This window comes from Microcaecilia unicolor, chromosome 3, assembly GCF_901765095.1.
Source record: "Microcaecilia unicolor chromosome 3, aMicUni1.1, whole genome shotgun sequence".
NCBI lineage: Eukaryota > Metazoa > Chordata > Amphibia > Gymnophiona > Siphonopidae > Microcaecilia > Microcaecilia unicolor.
The window spans coordinates 502,775,095-502,802,215 of NC_044033.1; the positions used below are offsets into that span (position 1 = coordinate 502,775,095).

Genomic DNA, 27,121 nt, shown 5'->3' on the forward strand with positions numbered 1-27,121 from the left:
GACCCCTGCGGGACCCCACTAACTACCCTCCTCCACTGAGAATACTGGCCACGCAATCCTACTCTCTGCTTCCTATCTTTCAACCAGTTCTTAATCCATAATAATACCCTACCTCCGATTCCATGACTCAGTTCCTTAAATATTTTAGTTGACTGTGGAGAAAAGTCTCAGCTTTGGGATTGCAAAAATAAAAGTCAAGTATTCAACCAGTAGCCACCTACAGACTGGGGTATCCTATATAATAATTTGCACCTCCGTCTGGATGCCTGGGTTCGTAACATACTTCCCAATGGTCCGCCCTGGGGATGGCGTCACAGGGTGGACCAATGGGAAGTGAGAGGGAAGGGAAGCCAGCACCAGCCACAGGAGGTGAGTACAGAATCGCCCCCCTGAGTTCCAGCTACCTCCCTTCTGAGTTCCATGACCCCCTACCTCCCTCCCTCCACTCCCGTCCGAGTTCCACGCCCCCCCCTATCCTCCGAGTTCCACCGCCCCGAGTTCCATGCTCCCCTACCTTCCTCCCTCCTTCCACTCCTGTCCGAGTTCCACGCCCCCCCCTCTCCTCCGAGTTCCACCGCCAGCGCCTCCCTCCCTCTGGCCTCCGAGTGGAAGCAGGACGTGTGCGGCTGCCCCTCCCTTTCGTGCCGGCTGTTCTTTAAAACTTTTTACTTATCTATCTACTTATCATTTATATAGCGCTCCTGGTCCGCCAGCAACAGTGAAGTCGAGCAGGCACGGCACGGCGCTTCAGACTGCCTTCGCTTCTGTTTCAGCTGTGCCTCTGGTCCCACCCTTCCGCAAACAGGAAATGGGGGCAGGACCAGAGGCAGAGCTGAAACAGAAGCGAAGGCAGTCTGAAGCGCCATGCCGTGCCTGCTCGACTTCACTGTTGCCAGCAGACCACGAGGTAAAAAGTTTTAAAGAACAGCCGGTACTTACGAACGGGAGGGGCAGCCGCACACGTCCTGCTTCCACTTGGAGGCCACAGAGAGAGAGGGAGGGAGGCACGGGGGGGGGGGGGGGTGCATGGAATTCAGAGGACGGGGGAGGGGAGGGTGTCCTGGAACGGGAGGGGGGTCCTGGAACTCGGAGGACAGGGAGAGAGGCAGGTAGGGGGGCTGGAACTCGGAGGAGAGAGAGAGGGAGGGAGGCACGGGGGGGGGGGTGTCCTGGAACTGGAGGGGGGTCCTGGAACTCGGAGAACAGGGAGGGAGGCAGGTAGGGGGGCATGGAACTCGGAGGGGAGGGGGGCTGGAACTCAGAGGAGAGAGACAGAGAGGGGGGGGAGGGAGGGAGGGGGCCCTGGAACCTTGCTAGCGCCCGTTTCCTTTCTGTTGGAAACGGGCCTCTTTTACTAGTCTCATATAATAGACCTGGGCCTGTACAAAAATATATCCTGACCAGATTTGAAATGCTCGACACATACCTTCATTGGTTTATGTATTAATTTACTATCTGATATCAAACCTGTGTGCTTATTTTCCTTTACATAATATTCCATGCTGTGCCCCAACCAGTAGATGCTAGTACAGCTGTTTATTATTTTATGCATGACCTGTAGAATGGTGATTTTGTTCTTACACAGGGGCTGAGGAGTAGAAGGTGGAGCATGTTGCCTTTATTTGAGGGTTGTATCAGAAGGGCACTTGGGCAATTGATTCTTAGCTTTACCTTGGTCCTAAAATCCTGATCCCAGGACTGGTGTGCTTAATCTAAGAGAGCTCCATGGATCTGAAGTTGTAGAGACCCTGTTTCCAACAATGCAATTGCCACTGAAGGGTAGACAGAGACCCTGTTTACTTCTACGTGTATCCTCCCAAAGTGGAAGAAAAACAGAAAGGAACAATTTCAACAAGGCAGATCTTGTTACTTTGCCTTCTCGCAATTCAATCTTAGGTGCAAGAGACTACCTGTGTCTTCATTTTCCTACTCGTAAGAAAATAGTTTATAAATCTACATATTCAGCTACTTTTTCATACCAAGGTATTAAATGGTGGAATTCCTTGCCGATAAAAATAAGATCCCAACATGATTATTTGTTTTTTCCTAAGTTTTTTAATCTTTCCGTTTCAAAAGGTTTCTGTCACTTGATCCTGGTGCCTAATCTCCCCTTTCCATTCTCCCCATTATGCTTTATTATTGAATTCTTTATATATTTACAGTTGTTTCCTTACTGATATATACGAGTTCATGTATTTTGTTTCATATTTTGTAATGACTTCTTTTTTGCCACACTGAACTTGATATTGTACAGGAAAATGTGGGGTATGTCATATATATATATATATATATATATATATATATATATATATATATATATATATATATATATATATATATATACACACACACACACACACCATATATATACACACACTCACATAGGCAAACAAGTTTTTATATACAATCACTTACTATTTTATTTTAACTGTGTCAAAGTATGTGCGTTGTGACCAGTTATTTATTTACTAGTAAAAAAGCCCCATTTCTGATGCAAATGAAACGGGGGCTAGCAAGGTTTTCTTCTGTGTGCATGTGGGAGTGTGTGTGTCCCTGCCCTCTGCCCTCTCTCCCCTCTGAGTCCTTCACTGTTACAGAGAGAGCGATTTGATTTCGTGCTTTGTTTGTGTTACAGAGAGGGCGGGGCAGACACTCATGGGGAAACCGGATATCTCTCCCCCTTCACACTTCCGGCTGGAGGCTTCATAGAACGTTGGTGGTGCCTTTTATATAGAGAGATTTGCTGCATTTTTATCCCCCATTTTCCCACCTCTTTGCAGGCTCAATGTGGCTTACATTATGCCGCCATGACAATCGTCATTAGCGAAATAAGAAGAACAAAGTATTATTTCAGTTAAGGTACATAGGATATCATGAAAATTAGAAATGAAGAAATGATTAATACATTACAAATATGCAAAGAGTAAAATGACAATATGATTAAAGTAACCAATTTAAGGAATTCAGTGTTGATTGTTCTAATACAAATGTGAAATGAGTCTTTTATGAAGAATTCATATTATAGGTCTTGTTGAATAAGTTCGTTTTCAGTGACCTCCGGAAAGTTGCTAGGTCGTGTGTTGTTTTCAAGGTATTCGGCAGTGCATTCCAACGTTGCGCGCAAATGTAGGAGAAGCTGGATGCATATAATGATTTGTATTTGAGTCCTTTACAATTAGGGTAATGGAGATTTAAGAAAGCATGTGAAGAACTTTTAGTATTTCTTGCTGGTAGGTCTATTAGGTCTGACGTTTAAGTCAGGGCCTCTCCGTGGATGATTTTAGGCATATTTTCAAAGCACTTAGCCTTTTTTTTTTTTTGTTTCATTTTGTACCCCGCGCTTTCCCACTCATGGCAGGCTCAATGCGGCTTACATGGGGCAATGGAGGGTTAAGTGACTTGCTCAGAGTCACAAGGAGCTGCCTGCGCCTGAAGTGGGAATCGAACTCAGTTCCTCAGTTCCAAAGTCCACCACCCTAACCACTAGGCCACAACTTTGGAAGGCTAAGTGCTTTGAAAATGAGCCCCAAATTTGTGAGCTAAGGTGCAAATTTTTCGCATGACTATCTAATGTAAGGTTACAATCAATTGTGACTCCTAAGAGTTTCAAGGTGTCTGCCACGGGAAGAGTGTGATTTGGTATATTTATGTTAGCATAATTAGTTCTATTGTAATGCGATGAAAGGACAAGGCATTGTGTCTTTTCCTCACTAAGTTTCAATTGGAATGCATCCGCCCATGAATTCATTATTTGGAACCTACGGTTGATTTTATTTGTGATTTCTGTTCCATACATGAGTTATGTCCTTCTTTTGAAGCAAGAATTATGCCTGTCGTTTATAGCATCAGAGCTGCAGTCAGTAGGCTTTTTTTGTAATCATAATTTTTTTAGGTCCAGTCTCTCTTCCTGTGTTGTCTGCAGGAAACTGCACTAATATTTTATAGAAAGAGTATTTATCACTTTGCTTAAATTTACCTCAGAATCTAAGTGGTCCTTGACCTCAATTAAAACCTATCTTTTACAACCCATTACACTGTATACCCTGGTGTTTATAGTAACACTTTGACACCTAATGCTTTAATATGAAAGCTTTTAGTCTGTGCTTATACTTTCAGCATCTCATGCCATTCTATTTTCTGTTCTACCTTCATATGACTATATATGTTAGCACTTCATGTAACCAATCTAAAACAATCTTCAAAGTTTGCTTTTCTTCCACCCTCTGAGCCCCCCCCCCCCAATCACATTTCTGTGCCCAAAGGGGAAAAGCATACACTACCAGGAAGGTAAGAGGTAGATGACATATCCTCTATAGCGCTACAAAACATTTTTAGGCATCCTTTCTCTCTGGTGTTTTTGAATTCATAGTAACATAGTAGATGACGGCAGAAAAAGACCTGCACGGTCCATCCAGTCTGCCCAACAAGACACATATGTGTATACCTTACCTTGATTTGTACCTACCTTATTCAGGGCACAGACCGTATAAGTCTGCCCAGCAGTACTTCCCGCCTCCCATCACCGGCTCTGGCACAGACAGTATAAGTCTGCCCTCCACTAACCTCGCCTCCCAACCACCAACCCTTCTTCCCCCCACCTGCTCCGCCACCCAATTTCAGCTAAGCTTCTGAGGATCCATTCCTTCTGCACAGGATTCCTTTATGCATATCCCACGCATGTTTGAATTTCGTTACCGTTTCATCTCCACCACCTCCCGCGGGAGGGTATTCCAAGCATCCACCACCCTCTCCGTGAAAAAATACTTCCTGACATCTTTCCTGAGTCTGCCCCCCTGAACTTTCCTGAGTCTCAGGAAAGATGAATAAAAGCATATGCATTATTGAATTGAGCATTAATTACTCTCTGTAGTATTCAAGGTTTGTTGAAATTAGGATGGCCATCTAATACCTTATTTTAAAGCAGTAAAAATTTAAATTTATCTAAGCAAAATAAAAACAATGGCCCAGATTTTCGGCCAGCATAGCCACCATGTTAAGTTGAGCGTCAGTGCTTAAATGAATAAGTATATTCAACTTCCACTATCTGTTCACATAAGCAGCACTGAATATATGGACAGTGTGAGTACTATGCCAATATTATCTGTTTAAGTAATCCCACCAACCAAAGAGAAGACAAAAGTGCAAGAGGGCCAACACCTACATAACAGTACTTAACAGATCACCTCACTGCCATATCAAAGCTAACCCCAGGACCCCAAACCACCTCTTAGAACTATAGTACTGGTAAATGCCACATCAGTTGCTAAGAAATCCTCAATGACCCATGATGTCATCCATGAACAGCATCTTGACATCTTAGCAATAAGTGAAACCTAGCTAGATGGAAACAGAGGTTTACAACTGGCTGAACTACGTCCAACAATTTCAACATCCAACATCAACCAAGACAAGGAAGATGAGGTGGAGGGGTAACAGTCCTGATTCAGGATATAATCAAACTGAGCAGAATTGCCACTCCCCAGCTAAATGAATCAGAATCTCTTTTGACCCAGCTAGAAAAGGAGAAACCAATCTGGCTGCTCATGGTATACCGAGCACCTCGTAACAATACATCAACTGTGCAAGAACTACTGGATCTGATTACACAAGTGACACTGAATTACCCTAGGATGGCGACAATGGGAGATCTACACATCAAAACCCCAGAAACCACCACAGCTGTCTTCCTGGACATGATGACAGCACCAGGATTCACACAGGTGATCAATTCTCCAACCCATGAAAAGGGTCACATACTAGACTTCGTAAGTCCACATTAACCACTAACGACTGTGCATCTGAGAAACTTTTATGAGACTTATCATAATACTAGTAAAAGAGGCCCGTTTCAGAGCAAATGAAATGGGCGCTAGCAAGGTTTTCGTCGCCAACACCCCCCCCCCCTCCCTGGCCAACCCCTTCGTTGTTCTGCCATTGCTCCGCCCCCAACGTCATGACGTTTGACGCGAGGGCGGGGCCCGGAGCGATTTCCCACCCACCCCCCACCTCCCTCCCTGCCAACCCCTTCGTTGTTCTGCCATTGCTCCGCCCTCGAGGGCGGGGCCCGGAGCGATTTTGGTGGCTTCACCACCACGAACCTTCAAACCTTTTGAAGGAAGTCAGGGCTTGGCTTCACTGACGTCAGTGTCCTCAGAATGTTGAGGGTGAGTTTTATTATAGTAGATGATAAGGTGAAGAGTAGTGTTTGTAATAGCTGAAGTACTGAGACTGCACGCACCATTTACATTCTCTAGCAATTATCAAGTTACATGTAATAAAGGGCCCATATCTATATGGGTGAAATGAAGGTGTTAATGGAAAATCTCTGGTCACTCCTCCTTTGAGTACAGCTCCTTTTGTATCAATTTTCACTGAACAAAATACAAATATTCCCTGTTATTTATCTTCCAGAGCTCAAAAAAAATTTGAGTGTACTGAGAGCCATGAGAAAAGGTAAAGCTACAGTCACCTCCTGGTTTTTTGTTTTTTTAATTACTTTTTTTGTATGACTGTTTTTTGGCTATGTTTCTTGTATGAGTGAAACAGTGTTTGGATGGTAAAGTTAGTTAATTCTGTTCTATTTACAAATGGCATTCCTTTCTGTTTTTCTTGTTTTTAATTTTTTTTAATTGTAAACCACTTCAATTTGCATGCAACAAAGCGGTATAGCAAGTATAATAAACGATAAATAATAATTATACCTTTGGTGAAGATGATTTATCTCTTCACTTTTGCGAGTGATTTCTACTCTTGCGGTTTTGATAAGTGCTGAAATATTCTTCTTTAGGACTAAGTTTTCATTTTGCAGCCCTGAGTTCTGTATTGGATAAAACATACATTTTTGTATAGCCAAATATTTATTCACATTCTCTCAGGTCAATATTGATCACCACTTTCTGTGCAAGTGCTTGAAACAAATTGGGAGTAACTAAACATAATTCTAGATATACAAATCAGTGTATGTCCAGAATTATTTATCCAAAGGGACAAGGTTTGGGGCATACTGAGGGTGGCACCAGTTACAAGTATAATGTATACATGTTAGCAGCAATATTCAGGCACCAAACTTAGAATGTTCTAGAAGGCTACATCTACTTTAATAGGAATGCAATTTTCAATAACAAGTTCAACTTATTTCACCACGATATTCTGATATGTCATTTTCCATTCAACCTTAATGACATAAGAAATGACCTCAAAAGAAACTGAGTTTTTGTAATCTCTCTTGTTTATAACCTTTACAGCGAATGGATGAAAGTCAGGGGCTGCTTTATACCATTTAACATTGAAGCCACATTTATTGTTAAAACAAGCTAAACATTGGTACAGAAAAACAAATTATAATAAAAAAAAAAGTTTACCCTCTCTATGCATTCACATAAATTGCTTAGGTTAAGCCATCATAACACAGGTCTAGCGTATAACCTTCTTCCAAATAGCCTAACATTGAGGAGATACTCCTTGAACATGGGCTTTAAGTAGAAGGGGATTCAACTCAAGGACTCACTGGATAGAAGTATCTTTCCCATGACCTAGACGCCCTCCTCTAATGAAGACCAACTTTTGACACTCACAAGGCACCAAGACCCATGACAACACAAGCTCAGGCCACACAGCAGTGTGCCCCAAAATTAATTGATGGAGGATATGGTAAGACTTGTTAGTGTAATAATGTAACAGAGGGGTTTTTTTGTTGCTGTTGTTGGGGGGGAGGGTTGTTTTTTTTTTTTTTAATGTTCATACAAGTTCCTAGAAGAAAAATTTCATAAACCATTACTAATGTGGGCTTGGGGAAACCAACTGTTATATTGATAATTCTCAGGGATAAGCAATCAATTCACTTCCAGGACCTGTCAGACAGCTGTGACCTTGCTGTACAATACCTGAGTTTGCATTTCCGTCATCTTCCTCATCAACTCTTTGATCTGCTTCTGACATTTCTCAAGTTTTTGCTGTAACTGTAAAATATTTGAGAATTATTACATATGACCATCACAAACACAGCAATGCCAGTGTGGACACAGTTACACACACAATCATTGTGCTACTTCATTATTTGTTCAAACTTTATAGATGCTAACAAAATGGAGGGGGAAGCTGAAATAAAGTATGTGAACGCCACTTAATGAATTCCACTGTTTTGCGTAGGCTTTCCTCTTCCTTCCCCAACGTAGGAATTACTTCAGAAAAAGCCACAGTCCAAAACAAAGATTTCAGTCCCTCCCCAAGCTTCTGGAATGCTCTGTGCTGTAAACTTGCTATTGTTGGCCAGGTCATTTGTCCCCAGGTGAATTACAACATCAGCGTTTGAAGCCTTGCTCTCTTCCCAGATCACTTTCAGTATTTGGTCTGTATATCTTATAGCTGAAGATCCTGGAAGACATTTCACTAGGTTGGAACCCCTGAACTGTGTTCCTAAGTTAATTTCTCTGATAATGGAGTCTCCGATCAGTAAGAATTTTCTGCTTTTCATGTGCTTGCACATGAGTGGTGCTATGATCCTAGAGGGGCAATGCTTCACACTCAGCTTTCCAAGCTGCTCCTTTCTGATCTCCATGGAGACACTGGGTGGATGCAGTTGGTCGTGCTGTTTCATGATTTCCAGGAGCTACACAAAGAAATTGGGTTCCCTGTGAAGTGAAATAACTGTGCAAAGAGGAATGTTACTCCACATGCAGAGAAATACATGCAAAGTTTTGCACATGGAGTGAATGTCCTGCCGTTCCTGCGGACATTTTCTTAAGACAGGGACCGGTACCGTCATTGCATGTTTTGTGTAGTGTATTTTCGATTGGTGGAAATGTTTATCTCCATATGCTTATGACTTTTCAGTATGTCCTCTTTCAAAACATATTTTTTTAATGTATTTTCGAACATCAGAAAACATTTAGTTTTTTTCTTCCATTATGGACTAAACATTTTCCATTTGAACGTCATATTGAAAATGTCCCTCTGTATTACATAAATTTAAAATCTATTAACGACATATGGTATTTGCAACCCTTAACTAGGCTGAGAACATGCAACATTGGCCCAAGGCCAAAACAGTTTGCACACTCCTGAACTAGAAGCTGCCTACTGTTATTCGGTTCAAATCACGTTCTATACTTCTTTTGTTGCCTTGAAAGTTACTGAAGATAAAAAGTTACCATGTCTGTACTGGGATCTCACACAGAGCACCTCATCTAATAAGATTCTATGCTTAAAAATACTCTCTTTTCCTGCCAAAATGCTACATAGTACAGAAAGATACCTAACAAACTTATTCTGCAATCACATGTTCATTTACTTTGGGGGCCCTATACTAAAACTTAGCACGTGCTAAATACTGATAAGGCCATTGGAATGAAATAGGCTTCTTATCATTTAGGCCCAGATGATCAATAGCAAACCTGGGCGCTAGAGGCCATTAGCGTCAGACTACTGCCTGCGTTGGCCTACGTCCAAGGATCAGAGCCGGCGAGCGCATGTAACAATGCGCATGCTGGCTCTGAACGCTAACAGCATGCAAATGCATGCTGAACAGGGACATCAGTATTCCTCCCCAATGCTCAGTGGGTAGCGTGCCAAACTAGAGCGCTGCTACAGCTGTAAACCCTATGCCAGCTTAGAGCTGGCATTAGGGTTTTACAGAACATTAGGGAGCCCTGTCCAGCATGCATCTGCATGACAGCAGGCCCCTCCCCAACAGAAGAGCCACAGCCCCCCCCCCCCCGCAAAAGACCAAACCCCGACGTCCCTACGCAAGAGCCCTGCCCCCCCCCCCCGTACCCCCCTGACAGAAAAGCCTAGTGGTCTAGAGCTCCCCAAATCCCTCCCATACCTTTGGATGATAGAGGAGGGTGTAGCACTTCCTCCTCCTTCCAGTGCAGTCTCCAAAATGGCAGCGTCTAGCCCAGTGCATCCTGGGATGTGCTGGGCGGGACTTCACTCTCTCATATAAAGGTACAAGGGGGAAGTCGGGGACAAGTCTCTTGCAGGGGTGGGGGTCGGGTCTCTTGCAAGGATTCAGGGGGGCACTAGACCACTAAGGCCTCTGTCTGGGGGAGTGGTTGGGTGAGCCAGAGGTCCACTGGACCTCCAGACCACATCAGTGTTTGACAGGTCTGGGTTTTTTTGTTTTTTTTGACAGCCTGGACCTGTCAAACAACTTCTACAGGAGGATTTGTCTTGGGCGCATACCGAGGCACAATCCTCCATCAGAAGTACCCCTATGATCAGAACTAATAGCGTGCCTAAATTTGAATGCTATCAGCTCTGATCACACAGGCATTATTGCCCCACACTGTTTCAGCGCTAATTTTGGAGCACTGTTTGGAACAGTGTGGGGCTTCTGATCATCGAGCTGTTAGTGTGCGCTAAGCTTTAGTAAAAAGGCCTCTTTGATTCTACTGGCAATCACAATACATAGAAGTTCCACCTTTACCAACTAGACTACATTTCACATAAATAAAAACAATAAAAGATAAGCCATACATCATTATGAGATGCCTCTTTTGCAGTCCCTTCTTCAGTTAGGATTTCCTCATAGAGATCTAAAATGTTTCTAGACGGTGTACCAGGTTTGGAAGAAATTTCTAAAACAAAATACACAAAAAAAAATTTCTGTATTTTCTATTCTTGACGATCATAGTACCATAAAGTGGTTTAAATCTTATATATACAAGAGGCTGTCCTTTTGCGATGTTGATATTGTTTCCAACTTATCAGATTTTAACTTTTTTTTTTTGCAAGTGAAAAAATAAATAGCAACACCATAAAACAAGTCCTCTAAGTTTTTTGCTTTAATTAAAAATTTAAGGCTATCCTACTTAAATATTTTATGCAGCTGTACGTACGTCAGGACTAGATGCACGTTCAGATTGTTTTTCCAAAAGCAAAAACAAACACATCTAACTTTACATATTCTCTAGGAACAGAAAGATAAGGAAGTAAACACTCTTCGCTCGAATCATCCTTCAGAAAATTTACAGTTTAAAACTCTTCCTCTACCTACAAACGGAAGCAAATGTTTTGGGGCACATGGGATCAATATCTCCAGTCCCTGCCTCATAGAGCCTGCAGTTTAGTACTAAATTCCTTTTAGCGGGCGGATCACATACGCAATAAGAGGATCGGGTATGACCTGATCACTATCGCAAAGGTTTTTAGTTTTTTTTCCCCCCTTCTCTCTCCTTTATAGGAGGGGCACGGAGTCGGGAAGATGGGTGGGTATAGTTAGGGCAATGGGGATTATATTCTCGGAATAGGTGGAAGGAAGGCACTAGGGTTCCCCAGATATCTATGATAAATATACCGGGGGATGTTATAAGAGTCAAGACAACCCCCTTACAATTGTTAAGTTTGGCAATATGTTGTCGTAGACAGACTACAGTGTACCTAATACTTCTCACAATGGGTAGTTGTTCTCGCTCCCAATTATGGTTTCGGGATGAAGTAACGGTTTGGGTGGGATAGGAGTTGGTTTTTGTTTAAATAAGAATAGAGTTTGTGTGTAGAGGATGGTTCATTCTGGGTGGTTTCCACCTTGTTCCTTTTATACTACTTAACATATATGCGGGGAGGGGAAAGAACTGGGGTGAGTGGGGATAAAGAAGAAAATCAATTGACGATTATTGGAATGTTTGTTGATTTTCTGTACTTATGGTATATTTTCTTGGTATGTTACAGCATATTTGTATTGATTTTATTGTCAATAAAATAGATTTAAATATAAAGCTCTTCCTCCAATTCATAATGCTAAAGAGGCTAAGCAAACCAGGCTGTTTCTACGTTTACTAGAGTATGAACTACAAGATGAAAATCAAATTTAGGTAACACTGGTTTAATCTTACTCAACTTGATAAAAACACACCTGAACTATCCTTGAAACCTGTGCTTTCATATTCGATTGAAAATCGATTATAATACCAAGAGTCAAAATGTGATCTTTTATTAGAATAGATACATTTTAAAATTCAACTGGAGCATAACCCCTATCCTGAAAAACTCTTCAGTCATAACCTCAGTTTTTGATATATTCACAGCCATCCAATCTTCAAACAAGATTTCGGCCTAACACATCCCAGCACAAAATTGTCAAAAGGAAAAAAAAATTATCAGCATATATTCTATTCTCTACCTTCAACTCCTGCAAAACCAAACAAAAAGAAGATAAAAATTTAAAAGAATAGCTGATAGCACTGATCCTTGTGGTACCCTCGTATGCATATCATACACATCGGGCTCAATAACTTTCCAACTATTCTTGTATAGTATACCCTGACAGATTGGAATATGATTGGTTTGTATCCTAACTCGTGTAAGCTGTCAAGCAAAATACTCTGATTAACTGTATCAAAGGCAGAGGATATGTCTAAAGACATAAAGCAATTTTATCTAAGCCCATCCTAAAGACATCAAATACAGAACACAATGCCTCCATACTATGCCTTTTACAAAATTCATATTCATGCAGATTAAGTCATGCTCGTCCATATATTCAATTAGTTGATCAAGAATAGATTTAATATCTTAGCCAAGGCAAGTAAAACAGAGACTGGTCAATAATTTGTGACCATCATAAGGTACAAAAAAATCTATTTTAAAGAGGTTTCAACATGTTTAAAACAGACTGGTAACCAACCCTCAAACAATGATCTATTTAGAATCTCACTAAGGGCCGGCGCAACATTTTCACCTAATCTTTTCAGCACTGAAGAACAAGGATCAGAAAAAGTGACTAGGATTTTAAAATTTCAAAATTTAACATGCCTTTGTATTTCCCAAAAAAACATCCCAAGTATCATCAATAACAGAACCATATCCTTGACTACTCTAATCTGAACAGATATTTGATGCAAATCCTTCTCTACTTTTGAATTAAAAATATTCTACTTGCTCCCTAAAATTCATAAAAATTTAAGCCATCCGCCAGGTTGTCCAATAGTCTCAGCTACAGATTCTCTGTTTATTTATTTATTGCATTTGTACCCCACATTATCCCACCTTTTTGCAGGCTCAATGTGGCTTACAGGGTGTTAATATGGTATAGTCATTACATAATCTTACATACAGTCGGTGTTGGAAAGACTGTGTAATATATTGATAAACTAGCGGTTAAGCCCATATCAATGGGCTAGTTTTTTTGTTTTCCTATGTCCCCCCCCCCCCCCCCCCCGGGTCCACCAACCCTGCTCTCTCCCCTGCCCTCCCCCCACCGTGTTTCCCTCAGTTCCACCCCCTCCTTCCCTCCCTGCTCCCTCCTCCTCCGATTTCCACGCCCATGTCCAAGCCCTCCTCCCTATTGGGCTGTACTGCTGGTGGAGGCGGGGCTTAGACTTCTACACTCTTAGCGTTCTGAATGACTGTAATGTGCATTTGCAGGTGATTTGGTCACTTGCCCTTTATATGTTTGTTTGATTGGGTGCGTGTGTGTTTGGGTCAGAGAGTGCGTGAGAAAGAAAGTGTTTCTCTCTGATAAAGAGACAGACAGCGTGAGAGTGAGCTCTCACAGTGGTGGTGGTCAGTGGCTCTGTATATCCATTTGTTATAAGCTGCAAATCAGGGTTTTGGTTTTTTTTGTCCCCCTCCCCTTCTTAGAATATTGTGTGTGGGTCTGTATGTGAGAGTGAGTGAGAAATGAAGTGTGTTTCTATGGAAAAGAGACAGTGAGTGTGAGAGTGAGCAGCTAGTGTGTGTGTGCGTGTGTCTCTGTGTGTGAGTGAGTGAGAGAGAGTGCTTGTGAGCTGTTAGTACTCCCTGTCTCATTGGAGGTTCAGTGTCACCTTGTAGTCAGTTGTTGGAGCTGTGTGTCGGTAGAGGTTCAGTGTCTCCTTGTAGTCAGTTGTTGGAGCTGTGTGTCGGTAGAGGTTCAGTGTCTCCTTGTAGTCAGTTGTTGGAGCTGTGTGTCGGTGGAGGCTCAGTGTCTCCTTGTAGTCAGTTGTTGGAGCTGTGCGGCAGTGGAGGTTCAGTGTCTCCTTGTAGTCAGTTGTTGGAGCTGTGCGGCAGTGGAGGTTCAGTGTCTCCTTGTAGTCAGTTGTTGGAGCTGTGCGGCGGTGGAGGTTCAGTGTCTCCTTGTAGTCAGTTTGTTGGAGCTGTGCGGCAGTGGAGGTTCAGTGTCTCCTTGTAGTCAGTTGTTGGAGCTGTGCGGCAGTGGAGGTTCAGTGTCTCCTTGTAGTCAGTTGTTGGAGCTGTGCGGCGGTGGAGGTTCAGTGTCTCCTTGTAGTCAGTTTGTTGGAGCTGTGCAGCAGTGGAGGTTCAGTGTCTCCTTGTAGTCAGTGGAGCTGTGCGGCAGTGGAGGTTCAGTGTCTCCTTGTAGTCAGTTGTTGGAGCTGTGTGGCAGTGTCTCCTTTTAGGCAGTTGTTAGAGCAGTTTGAAAGGCAGGCTCATTTTTCAGTGTGTGCCGGTCTCCCTCCCCCCCTTCCCTGCATACATGTTGTTGTTCTGCCCCTTCTGCTGACTCGTGCTGTTCAGTGAGCCAAAGGGGCGGGACAGCTATGCCTTTGCTTCATGCTGCAAAGCAGGACTTGTGTGTGTGTGTGTGCTGCCAGTGAATGCACCCGTTTACCTTTTTCTGTTGGCCCCAGAACGTTTTCTGATCCCTACTTGGTTTCTGCTGCGGATGTTTTTGTTGCCTCGGCCACTTCGTCATTCCTGCTGTGCCCTTGTACATCGTGGTTCTCTTCTCCATCCCCCCTCCCTCCCACCCTCCCCCCCCACGATGTCCATGCCCCCTCCTTCCCTCCCTATTGGCTGCATTACGTCCTCCTTAAATTTGCACGCCCCCTCCCCTCCCTATTGGCTGCATTACGTCCTCCTCCGATTTCCACGCCCCCCTCCTTCCCGCCCTATTGGCTGCATTACTTCCTCCTCCAATTTCCACGCCCCCTCCCCTCCCTATTGGCTGCATTACGTTTGGGACAGGAACAGGAGCTGCTGGTGGAGGCGGGGTTTGGAGTGTTGCTCCTTGAACGTTCGGTCTCTATTGCGCATTTGCGGGTGAGTACGGTCACTCGCAATTTATATGTTTGATTTTTATAGCCAGGTCTGCTGGAAGTTAAGCTTTATGTCCAACCTATTATGCATTTTTTCCAGATTTTACAATCCATGGAATTAGTATTATCTTCTTTGTGTTTGATGGTAACATTGGATGTTTGTTCTTTGTACATCTGTATTCCTCTATAAGCCGCGCTAGATGTGCTTCAAGAATTTGTAGATCTTTTTCTGCATCCTCAACTGGTGCCTACAAAGTGCTGGTTGAGTTCAGTTGAGTAGGATTGCTATGAGCTGCAATTATTTTTTATTTGGGGCCGGTTTTATTAACAGCTGTCTGAGTCACCACTCCATACTGAGGCGGGCCGCAGGGAGCCAAGAAAGTCTGCACTGATAATCCTGAGATACTGGAGACCATTGTTGAAGTAGAGAATACTGTAGAGGTCTCAGGTGCGCTCTCGCCCATGGCACCACTTCCAAGGTGGCTGTCATCGATCCCAACAGCTGGACAATGTCCCAAGCTCGCGGGCGGGGCATCCTCAGGAGCAGACGGACCCGATTCTGAAGCTTGCACCGCCTTTGCTCGGGAAGAAACACATAGCCCGAGGCTGTGTCGAACCTGGCCCCCAAATATTCTAGAGATTGCGAGGGGGTCAGGTGACTTTTGGCCATATTGACGACCCAGCCCAGAGATTGAAGGACTGAAACCACTCTGGCTGTAGCTAGATGACTCTCTTTTTCTGAGTCTGCTCTGATGAGCCAGTCGTCTAGGTACGGGTGAACCCAGATACCCTCTCGCCTGAGAAAGGCAGCTACTACCACCATTACCTTGGAGAAGGTTCGGGGAGCTGTGGCGAGGCCAAAAGGCAAGGCCCGAAACTAGAAATGTTTTCCCAACACCGCAAACCGCATTAACTTCTGGTGCGGGGGCCAAATTGGTATGTGCAAGTAAGCTTCTTTCAGGTCCAGAGACATGAGAAACTCTCCTGGCTGTACCGCCGCAATGACGGAGCGCAGGGTTTCCATGTGAAAATGCCGCACTCTTAAGGACTTGTTTAGCTCTTTTAAGTCCAGGATCGGGCGAAAAGACCCGCCTTTTCGTGGCACCACAAAGTAAATGGAGTAGCAGCCTAGACCTCGTTCGGCGGGAGGCACCGGAGTCACAGCCCCTATCTGGCACAGACTGTGCAAAGTCTCCTCTACCGCCGCCCGTTTGGCGGCAGAACCGCATCGGGACTCCACAAACACGTCTCTCACCGGGGCATCGAATTCTATTCGGTATCCGTCTCTGATCAGGTCCAAGACCCACTGATCTGCGGAGATTTTGGCCCACTCCTCAAAAAAGAGAGAAAGTCTTCCTCCGATGACAGGAAACGAGGAGGGGGCCGGCGCACCATCATTGAGAGGGTCGCCCCTGAACTCCAGGCCTTGAACCGGCAGCTGCGGAACGTTTGTCTGAGCGAAAGGAGTTTCTCTGCTGAAAGCGGGCACGCGAAGTGAACCCAGCAGCATGCCCCGGGCGGTACCTTCTAGCTTCACGGAAGCGAGGTCTGTAAGAGGAGCGGACCGCCTGACCCTTAGAGGAAGGCTTCGGCCTATCTTCGGGCAAGCACTGAGGTTTGGAATCCCCCAGGCCTTTATTTTCCAGCTCCTCACCAAACAGGAGAAGGTCTTGAAAGGGCAACTTCACCAACCTTTGCTTAGAGGCCATGTCTGCCGCCCAATGTCGTAGCCAAAGAGTGCGGCGAGCCACCACTGCTACAGCCATTTGTTTAGCCGAAGCTCTGACCATATCATAAAGGCCGTCAGCCAAAAAGGACAAGGCCGACTCCATCCACGGAGCCACTTCAGATAAGGTCTCCGCTCCATCACCTGGCTGTTCCACTGCCTGCTGTAACCAAGCCAAGCAGGCTCTAGCAGCATAACAACTGCATGCAGACGCCCGAACAGTGAGACCTGCCAAATCAAAGGACCGCTTCAGAGCTGAATCAAGCCTGCGGTCTTGAATATCCTTCAGGGCAACACCTCCTTCAACAGGGAGGGTAGTTCTCTTTGTCACAGCCGTGACCAGGGCATCCACTTTAGGCATTGCAAAGCGAGCCAAATGTTCCTCACTCAGAGGGTATAATTGCCCCATAGCCCTGGCAACCTTAAAAGGTCCCTCGGGGTCAGCCCATTGAGCCGAAATAAGCTCTTGGATGGAGTCATGCAAAGGAAAGGCTCGAGCAGGCTTTCTGGTACTAGCCATCCTTGGATTAACCGAGGAGTCTGTGCCACTCCCAGGATCTTCAATCGAGAGGGCTTGTAAGGCATCTGAAATAAGCGCTGGCAGCTCCTCACGGTGGAAAATCCTCACCGCAGACAGATCATCAAGCTCCTGTGGCAATTCTGCACCCGACTCTGGCTCCTCAGCCCAAGAAGTTCTGCCAGACCCCTCAGAATCCTCATAGCCCGACCACGGGGGGGGGGGGGGGGGGAGAAGGGGGGTGCGCCACACTCAGAAGGGGAATTAGCCCTTCTGCGTTTATCAGGAGGATAAGAAACAGGCAAAGCCAACTCCAAAAGGCCAGGATCCACCGGGGGGGTGGGGGGGGGCAGGCAGAGGGTCCGAAGATCCCTGTGGAAGAGATCTTTTTTATGTTTAAATATTTTTATTGGTGCAAAAATAAACAAACACAATGTTGTCCTTGTAACAACGCTCCATACACCACTAAACTCATGTCATGTGGGTAGAATACAACTCAGTACAAATACATTTTTACTTTATGTCTCCCCCCCTCCCACCTTCCTCCCCATCCCCTTGAACGACTCAACTCCCCCCCCCCCCCCCAGAACACCTCCCCCCTATGTCGCACTTAAGAATTCAAAATTCTACTACGCGCTACTGCAGTCAATGAGTCCCAGAAGGGGGACCAGACTTGGCAATGCCGGTCTCCTTGTGGCGAGGATAGGTCTTCCACTCCCCTGCGCTCCAAAGCGCCGAGGTGAATCATGTTGGATCGCCAGTGTTGCAGTGTGGGCGGATCTCCGGTTATCCACTGTTGAAGAATCGATTTCTTTCCAACCAAGATTGTTTTTTTCAAGAAGCATCTAAGGCCCCGAGAAGCAGACGAGGACACCCTGAACACCTCAAATAGCTGAGATGGAGTTGGTCTCCAGACAACCCCCCACAGCCCAGACACATGCCAACAAACCTGGCGCCAAAAGCCAAGGATCCGCGGGCACCTCCAAAACATGTGACCTAGGTCAGCTGGGGATTGGGCACACTTCTTACACCTATCTTCCGTCCCCATGGATGCCCTATATGCTCTATGAGGTGAAATATACATCCGCATCAAAAATGTATAATGTTTTCTTGCAACGTCACATTCTCCGTCAGTCTTTGGGTTCCCAAGAGACAGACCTTTACCATTTCCATCTGGAGGTTTGTCGCTAGCTCTTTATTCCAGCAATTGGTTACTTTACCATATTCCACCCCACCCAGATGCTCCCGCAGGGAAGCATGATAGTATTTGAGTGGGACCCTTAATTGTGCGTCTAACCCCAAAATAGTGACTAATTGTTCAAACACCTGCGCTCTCATAGTGGGAGCCGGCAGGGATCTTAGATAATGACGCAGTTGGAACATAGAAAAGAAATTTAGTCCCTTAGTTCCATACTCCAACTGCAGTTCAGCCTGGGATTTTAATGTACCATCCTCAATATATAGCTGGTATAAGTACTGTAAATTTTTTGTACCCCACATGGCAAAATCTGCCGAGGTGGAACCAGGCATGAAGTCTCTGTTACCCTGGATTGGCAGCAACGGAGAGGATTCTGCGGATAGGCCATAAAACCTACAGACCCACCGCCATGCTTTCCTCATAGGCATAAGTATTGGTGCATAAGCCGGAGGTGTCCGCAGCTTCCCCGGCGCCGCGTGCAACCAGGCACTAAAGTGCTCTGGGGCAAACAGCCTCGTCTCAGCCCTCGTGCATGAGAAGTAGGACGATCCCCGGAACCAATCCGTGAGGTGATGCATGTTACTGGCAATTGAAAGGAGTCCGATATTCAACATCCCCAAACCCCCCCCCCCCCCCCCCGATCTCGGTAAAAAGAGTTGAGATGCTCTGGAAGAGATCTTTTAAGCATGTATGCCCTATGCAGCATTAAAATCAGGGGAGAAAACCGCTCCCTCACCGCCCGGATCCTGCCCAGGGCTATCAGCTCTATTATTAGCCTCACTCAGAGGACCCCCCCCCCCCCCCCCCCCCGGATTCAGGGCTCTCAGTCGCAACGGAGCCCGCACCATGTGGAAAATCCAAAATGGCGTCCGCTGCCAGCTCAGAGCGTGAAAGATCGCTGCTTGCCATGCTCGGGCCGACTCTACCGTCTGTACAGCACGAATTACAGAGCCCTGCTGCTGATTTGCGCTTGTCACATTTAGAACAGCACTTTACAGTCTCCGCAGCCATCACCTAAAACGGCGGTAAAATTCAAAAATGGGGGTTCGCGCCAAAAACGTCCTGATCGCGGGCCCACCCCGGAGGAGTCAGAAAACGCTCTTACCTCACTAGACCGAGTATCACAGCTCCGGTCCTGCAGAAGAATCTCAAGAAAAAGCCTCTTTTCCAAGATCGCTGCGCTAAAGCGTGATGCAACTTTAATTAATTAATTATTTATTTTTTAACGCTGTGAGGAAAGCAGAGGCAAAAGAGGTAAATAAAAACACTCCGGAGGCGCAGATAAGTGGGAAAGGCAGGGTAAGGCGAACCAATGTGCCTGCATCCACTGAGTGGGAAAGGACAGGGAAAAGCAAGCTAATATGTTCACATCCATGGGGGCATGGGTAAGGCAGGGAAAGGGCTGACCTATGTGCCTTCAAAGTGAAGCTGTTATAGCCTCTAACACCCCGGCTAACAATTGGCAAGCCAGGAGCCACCCCCAGGCAGATTTTGATGGAGCTCAAAGAAGCTGCAGCCACCCTGCTTGGGGAGACAGAGAATACTGAAGAGGCAGTGGAACTAGCTGGCCATGAGGCACTGAGAAAAGTTGAGTGCTCTCTATCTCCCCCTGCTGGTTGATGGACACAACCCATACGTAATGGCTTCATCTGCTTGATGACAAGGAATCAAGGTTTATCTTTTGAACCTTGTCGTGAAAGAATTCAGCAATGGGACAAAAAGTAGACCACTCTTCACCGCGGTAGAAAAACAACTGCGGTAACCGCACTCTAGTGGCAGGCGGGAAGGCACTCACTCATACGCCATGAAGCTCCACAAAAGCTCTTTTGAAGCTTGTTAAAAGCTCTGGACCGGGTAACATAGGATCATGTTACCCAATTGTGAAAATTATGGCCTGCTTGTGCTCTGAGAAAATACTGTTTCAGAAAAGACAGTGAATGGATTAAAAAGGTATTCTAACATGTTAATAAATTACCACTGGAATGTTCCAATAAAAGCGCATATGTTAGCAGCTTACCACTAACACTTGACAAGCTATCCAAGCCAGCATAAATATCCACAGAGTTACCATCTTTGATGTCCTCCTCCTCCTCATTATCCATACCAGAAGCACCTATAAAGAGAAAGGAAATCAAATGCTCACATATTTCCATTTTGTGTACAGATCATTAACTGTAAAGCAAATCTAGTCATGCAATTATTAGGCTCAACTCTGCAATTTCACAACAGAAGAAAACTGAGAAGGCGGCACAGGAGTTGCCATGGGGTGGGAGGTACCAACGCCCCCCCCCCCCCCCCCAAAAAAAAAAAAAAAAAATTGCCTGTCATTCCTTTCCCATCCCAATTCCAGACAATCAATTGGGCTAAGGGTAACCCAAACTCCTGCCTGACCCAATGTGATGCTGTGCTACCCCTTTTCTTTTCTGCCCTTCATTTCCTGGAAGCCAATAAGTTGCAAGATCCGAGACAACATTTATTTATTTATTGCATTTGTATCCCACATTTTCCCACCTTTTTGCGGGCTCAGTGTGGCTTACAATAGGATATGAATAATAGAAATACATTTGTTACAACTTGGTTATGGATTACATCGTGGAGAGTTGTGCGAGACATTGGAATATCAATTAGGAATATGACAATGGGACATCAACATAGAAACACTGGAAGGAGACAATGGGAAGCTAAAGGGCAATGTTAGACAAAGACATATGGTGTACATAGTTCCGTGAGTAAGTGTATGATTGACTGGATTGCGGGATGAGGGATCAGAAGTGGGTGTATATTGCATTGATGAACAGTGAGTATGAAATCTATGTGTTTTGGCTCTTTCCGTAAGTTTGTTCAAACAGGTGAGTCTTCAGTAGTTTACGGAAGGAGGCTTGTTCGTTAATCACTCTTAGGTTGCGCGGTAGTGTATTCCAAGCCTGCGTGCTCATGTGGGAAAAGGTTGACGCGTGTAGCGTCTTGTATTTCAGGCCCTTGCAAGTGGGGAAGTGGAGGTTGAGGTGTGTTCGGGATGATCTTTTAGCGTTTCTGGGTGGTAGGTCTATTAAATCAGACATGTACGCTGGGGCTTCGCTGTAAATGATCTTATGGACTAGTGTGCAAACTTTAAAAGTAACGCGTTCCTTAAGTGGAAGCCAATGTAATTTCTCTCGTAGTGGTTTTGCCCTTTCATATTTTGGTTTTCCGAAGATGAGCCTGGCTGCTGTGTTTTGGGCTGTTTGAAGTTTCCTCAGTATTTGCTCTTTGCAGCCCGCGTATAGTGAGTTGCAGTAATCCAGGTGGCTGAGGACGAGGGATTGCACTAGGCTGCGGAAGACGAATCTTGGGAAGAATGGTCTTATCCTTTTCAATTTCCACATGCAGTAGAACATCTTCTTGGTTGTGTTGTTTGCGTGGGTTTCGAGTGTTAGGTGGCGGTCGATAGTGATTCCAAGGAGTTTTAGCGTTTCTGAGACTGGGAGGTTTAGGGTTGATGTGTTTATCGCGTTGAATTCATTTGTGCTGTATTGGGAGGTGAGTATCAGGCATTGGGTTTTTCTGCGTTTAATTTCAGGCGGAATGCATCTGCCCATGTGTTCATGATGTGTAGACTTTGATTGATTTCGTTGGAGATTTCTTTGGTGTCTTGTTTGAATGGGATGTATATTGTCACATCATCGGCGTATATATATGGGTTGAGGTTATGGTTTGATAGGAGTTTTGCTGAAGGGATCATCATTAGGTTAAATATAGTTGGTGAGAGAGGTGATCCTTGTGGGACTCCACATTCAGGTGTCCATGCCTTGGACTTGGTTGAATTTGATGTGACTTGATACGAACGCAGGGTTAGGAACCCCTTGAACCAGTTCATGACATTTCCTCCTATGCCGAAGTATTCAAGTATGTGTAGTAGGATTCCATGGTTGACCATGTCGAAGGCGCTTGACATGTCAAATAGTAGGAGGAGTATATTGTTGCCAGTTGCAATTATTTGTTTGAATTTGGTCATAAGGGTGACTAATACTGTTTCTGTGCTGTGATTCGAACGGAATCCTGATTGGGCATCATGGAGTATTGAATGTTTGTCTAGATAGTTTGTGAGTTGTTTAGTTACCATACCTTCAGTTATCTTAGTTATTAGTGGTATGGATGCTACTGGCCTGTAGTTGGTTATTTCGCTCGTGTTTTTCTTTGTATCTTTAGGAATTGGGGTGAGTAGGATTTTTCCTTTTTCTTTTGGGAAGAGTCCATTTTGTAGCATGTGGTTTACATGGTTTGTTAGGTCTATTATGAATTGTTGAGGAGCAGATTCCATGAGGCTATTTGGACATATGTCTAGTTTACAGTTGGATTTGGCATATCTTTTAAGAGTTTTCGAGATGAGGTCTTCTGACAGTAGTTCAAATTCGGTCCAGGTTCTGTCTGCTGGGTGTGTTCCTTCTTCTGGATCTAGACAGTCTAGAAGAGTGGTGTATTCTGTAGGGCTGGCGGGTATTTTGTGTCGTAATAGTATAATTTTCTCCTTGAAGTATGTCGCAAGGTTGTCAACACTTGATGTATCTTTGTCGTTGGTTGTGACTGGTGTGGTGTCTAACAGTTTGTTCACGAGGTTGAAGAGTTTGTGTGTCTTTGTAGTTTGGTCCTATTAATGTTTTGTAGTGTAGTCTTTTTGTCTGTTTTATGGTATATTTGTATTTTCTCCGAAGTAGTTTCAAGTCGTTTCGTGTTTGTTCGTCTCTCTTTTTGTTCCAAGCTCGTTCTAGTCTCCTGACTTGTGTTTTACCAAAGGGAAATCGTGCCAAACGAATCTCATTGAATTCATTGACTGAGTGACTGGAGAATTAAATCAGGGATGTGATATAGACGTAATCTACCTAGATTCAGCAAGGCTTTTGACATGGTTCCCCACAGGAGGCTCTTGAACAAACTGGACAGGCTGAAGATAGGACCCAAAGTGGTGAACTGGATTAGGAACTGGTTGACGGACAGACGCCAGAGGGTGGTGGTAAACGGAGTTCGCTCGGAGGAGGGAAAGGTGAGTAGTGGAGTGTCTCAGGGATCGGTGCTGGGGCCAATTCTGTTCAATATATTTGTAAGTGACATTGCCGAAGAGTTAGAAGGTAAAGTTTGCCTTTTTGCGGATGATACTAAGATTTGTAACAGAGTGGACACCCGGGAGGGAGTGGAAAACATGAAAATGGATCTGCGGAAGCTAGAAGAATGGTCTAAGGTTTGACAATTAAAATTCAATGCGAAGAAATGCAAAGTGATGTACTTAGGGAGTAGAAATCCACGGGAGACGTATGTGTTAGGCGGGGAGAGTCTGATATGTATGGACGGGGAAAGGTATCTTGGGGTGATAGTATCTGAGGATCTGAAGGCGATGAAACAGTGTGACAAGGCGGTGGCCGTAAGTAGAAGGTTGCTAGGCTGTATAGAGAGGGGAGCGACCAGCAGAAGAAAAGAGGTTTTAATGCCCCTGTATAAGTCGTTGGTGAGGCCCCACCTGGAGTATTGTGTTCAGTTCTGGAGGCCGTATCTTGCTAAGGATGTAAAAAGAATTGAAGCGGTGCAAGAAAAGCTACGAGAATGGTACAGGATTTACGTTACAAGACGTATGAGGAGAGACTTGCTGACCTGAACATGTATACCCTGGAGGAAAGGAGAAACAGGGGTGATATGATACAGACGTTCAAATATCTGAAAGGTATTAATCCGAAAATGAACCTTTTCCGGAGATGGGAAGGCGGTAGAACTAGAGGGCACGATACGAGATTGAAGGGGGGCAGACTCAAGAAAAATGTCACGAAGTATTTTTTCACGGAGAGAGTGGTGGATGCTTGGAATGCTCTCCCTCGGGAGGTGTTGGAGAGGAAAACGGTAACGGAATTCAAACATGCGTGGGATAAACATAAAGGAATCCTGTTCCGAGGGAATGGATCCTCAGAAGCTTAGCTGAGATCAGGTGGCAGAGCCGGAGGTGGGGCTGGTGGTTGGGAGGCGAGGATATTGCTGGGCAGACTTATACGGTCTGTGTCCTGAAAATGACAGATACAAATCACGGTAAGGTATACACAAAAAGTAGCACATATGAGTTTATCTTGTTGGGCAGACTGGATGGACCATGCAGGTCTTTTTCTGCCGTCATCTACTATGTTACTATGTACTTTCTCCATGCTCCTCAGGTTGCCAGCAAGTTTGAAATTTAATTGTATGTCATCTCCTGCTGCTGTGGGGCCAGCCTGATCTAATTGGGGGATGGGCCTTTTAGTTCACTGGAGAGCGTGATTTTCCACACTGAGCCACAGGGGCCGCGCACCATTTTAAAGAGTGCCGCTGAGGCGGCTCCTGCAACAGTTGCTGGCTGCGCTCCTACCCCCTTGGACGGAGACATCTTGGGGGGGGAGGGGTCCGAGCGGCTGCTACTCCTAATATTGGGGTGCCTGCACCGTTTTCTAATTCAGGGAACTTTTCCCCCCAAATTTGTATTAATGATGCACCAGGCCTATATCCTTTTTTTTTTTTTTTAATGTTTTTTAATGATTTTGAAGAGGTTGTACATTTTGTAGGAGGTGGAAGGCCTCCAATTATTTAATATACAGAATAAATTCCTCATATTTGGACAGGAAGAAATGGAGGTTTCTCTCTTTCCAAAAACAGGGGAAAGCTTGCTGGAATAGCAATTCTCCCCACCCTTTCTCTCTCCTCCTGCATAACAGTTTCTCCCACTAAGTGTGAATGGCCTAAGGGAATTCCTGAGACAGAGTTTCTTTCCCATGTCCTTTGAGGAAAGTCCACTTCAAAGACTCTTTTTGTTGTAACTGAAAGAGGACATAACACTTGCAGAAGACATATTTCTGTCTAACACAAAAGATCCATACTGTATCTCACAAAGGAGAGGCAGACCGAACTCCTTTAAGAAAAGGATCTCTGGAGCCAAATGGCAATAGTTTTATGACAGGCAACGATAGTTCTCTCTGAACACAAAGAAAACCCATGTTATAATAGCAACACAGGATCTGAGCAGGCAAGAGAGAAATCTAACACCTATCTGTAGGGAAGCAGTTTTGGTCTTTAGAATAAGAATGACTTGGCTATCAAAAGCCTGAGAAAACATGACCTCCAAAAGGAAAGTAATTAACTCTTGCCTCCTCTTCTTAGAATTAGAATAATAAATAAGAATAAATGAAAATATACTAAAACAAAAAGATCAAAAGACCTGAAATATATTCTTTTGAAGGTATGACCAGAAGAGAGATATTCATCTAAAAACACCCTGTCACTTCATGACAATAGACCAAAATGTAACTTCTAAAAGAAATGTAAACATAGGCCATGCACATCCTTTGTCAAAAAGATCCTGACTGTATCTACAAGATGCTAATTGAGGGAAAAGTCCCTCCCTCCCTCTCTCTTGCTCTTTTGTACTGTAAGAGAAAGAAAGTTCTATATATTATGTCTTTGCCAGATAAGAAGTTGGTCAGTGTATAGTGCAATCTGCCCCATGCCAGGGGATAGAGAGCCTGACCATTTTCATTGTCATTACATGTTTTTCTCCTCTTTTCTATACTAGACTATACTTGACTATTTTCTTATTTTTTTATCCTAATCTCTTGATAATTAAATAAACCAGTGTTAACCCCAGGAAGCGCTTCCTTGGTCTCTTTTTGTCTTTGTTGCAGTCTAAATAGTGCTACCAGCTGTCTGGTTCTTTAAGGTATCGGTTGAGGGGATTGTATTGTGTGAGTAGTGCCCAGCCATGATTAGAGACTCTGGAGGCGTGGCACGAAAAGCACAAACAATTTCTTATTCCCCAAGAGCTTAAAATGATAAAACAAATTAAGAACAAAAAAAATAAAAAATGGAGACCAAAGAATAAGAGTAAAGGAGGTAGCCACAGACCTGAGAAATACACAAACTAATACTTAGAAATATCTAGGCTGAAGCTCCTGGATCAGAGCCCTTAAGGATGCAATGAGAACCAGGAAGGACTTCCTAGCTGAAAGTTGTTTAAGAAAGAGACTATAAAACATTTTTTGAAGAAATGTTTAGAAATAGAAAATCAGAAATAAAGACTATAACCAAACTAGAAGCAACAAATACTACTCATCAAAGCCCAAACTACAACTCAAGCATTTGTGCTGTACAGAAGTGACATAATAATTTATTATGACAGGAGAGACCCACTTCTATCCTCGAAGGTCAAAAAGTTTGGCTTTCAAGACATCCCCCTCTGTAACCTTATGGGATTAGCACACAATTCAAGCAGTACAACCAAATCTCTTTCATGCATATTAGGGATATCCTGAACACCAGCTGCCAAACTCAGAGAGAAAAATGGCTTGCAGAGCAAAAGTAGCACTGGGAGCATCTGACAAGACTTCTGCCAGCGAAATAAAAATAAGACAACTGACAAAGCAATAGGTCCATAGCAGAAACCTTCAAGCACATATGGAAGCTTTTTCAAGACAGCTATGAAGAACTCATAAAAAAAACAAAAACAAAAAAAAATTACAGAAGATAAAATCACATGACCAACCAGTGTAGGCAAAAAAAGAACCATGTAGTGCAGTTCATCTTCCTTTGAGTATAGTTAACATTCTGCAATGTTTCAATTCTTGCCTCAAAATGTTCATTACCATAAAGGTCAGTGAAGAAAGTCGCATCACCACCATTGTTTGTTGCCATCATTTCTTCTCTCTACAGATTTTCCATCTGTG

At 44.3% G+C, this 27,121-nt stretch overlaps 1 protein-coding gene across 1 annotated transcript; it reads right to left on the bottom strand.

Annotated features, from left to right (window-relative positions):
• Positions 1–1,707: 1,707 nt before the first annotated feature.
• On the bottom strand, positions 1,708–27,117 carry LOC115464817 (CASP8-associated protein 2-like). Its single transcript, XM_030195176.1, has 6 exons — positions 27,041–27,117; positions 20,434–20,529; positions 10,477–10,577; positions 7,884–7,958; positions 6,702–6,817; positions 1,708–1,813 (listed from the first exon to the last, which is right to left on the bottom strand). The coding sequence occupies exons 1-6, from the start codon at positions 27,090–27,092 to the stop codon at positions 1,708–1,710; spliced, it is 546 nt and encodes a 181-aa protein (XP_030051036.1). The 5' UTR covers positions 27,093–27,117.
• Between the last annotated feature and the right edge of the window lie 4 nt (positions 27,118–27,121).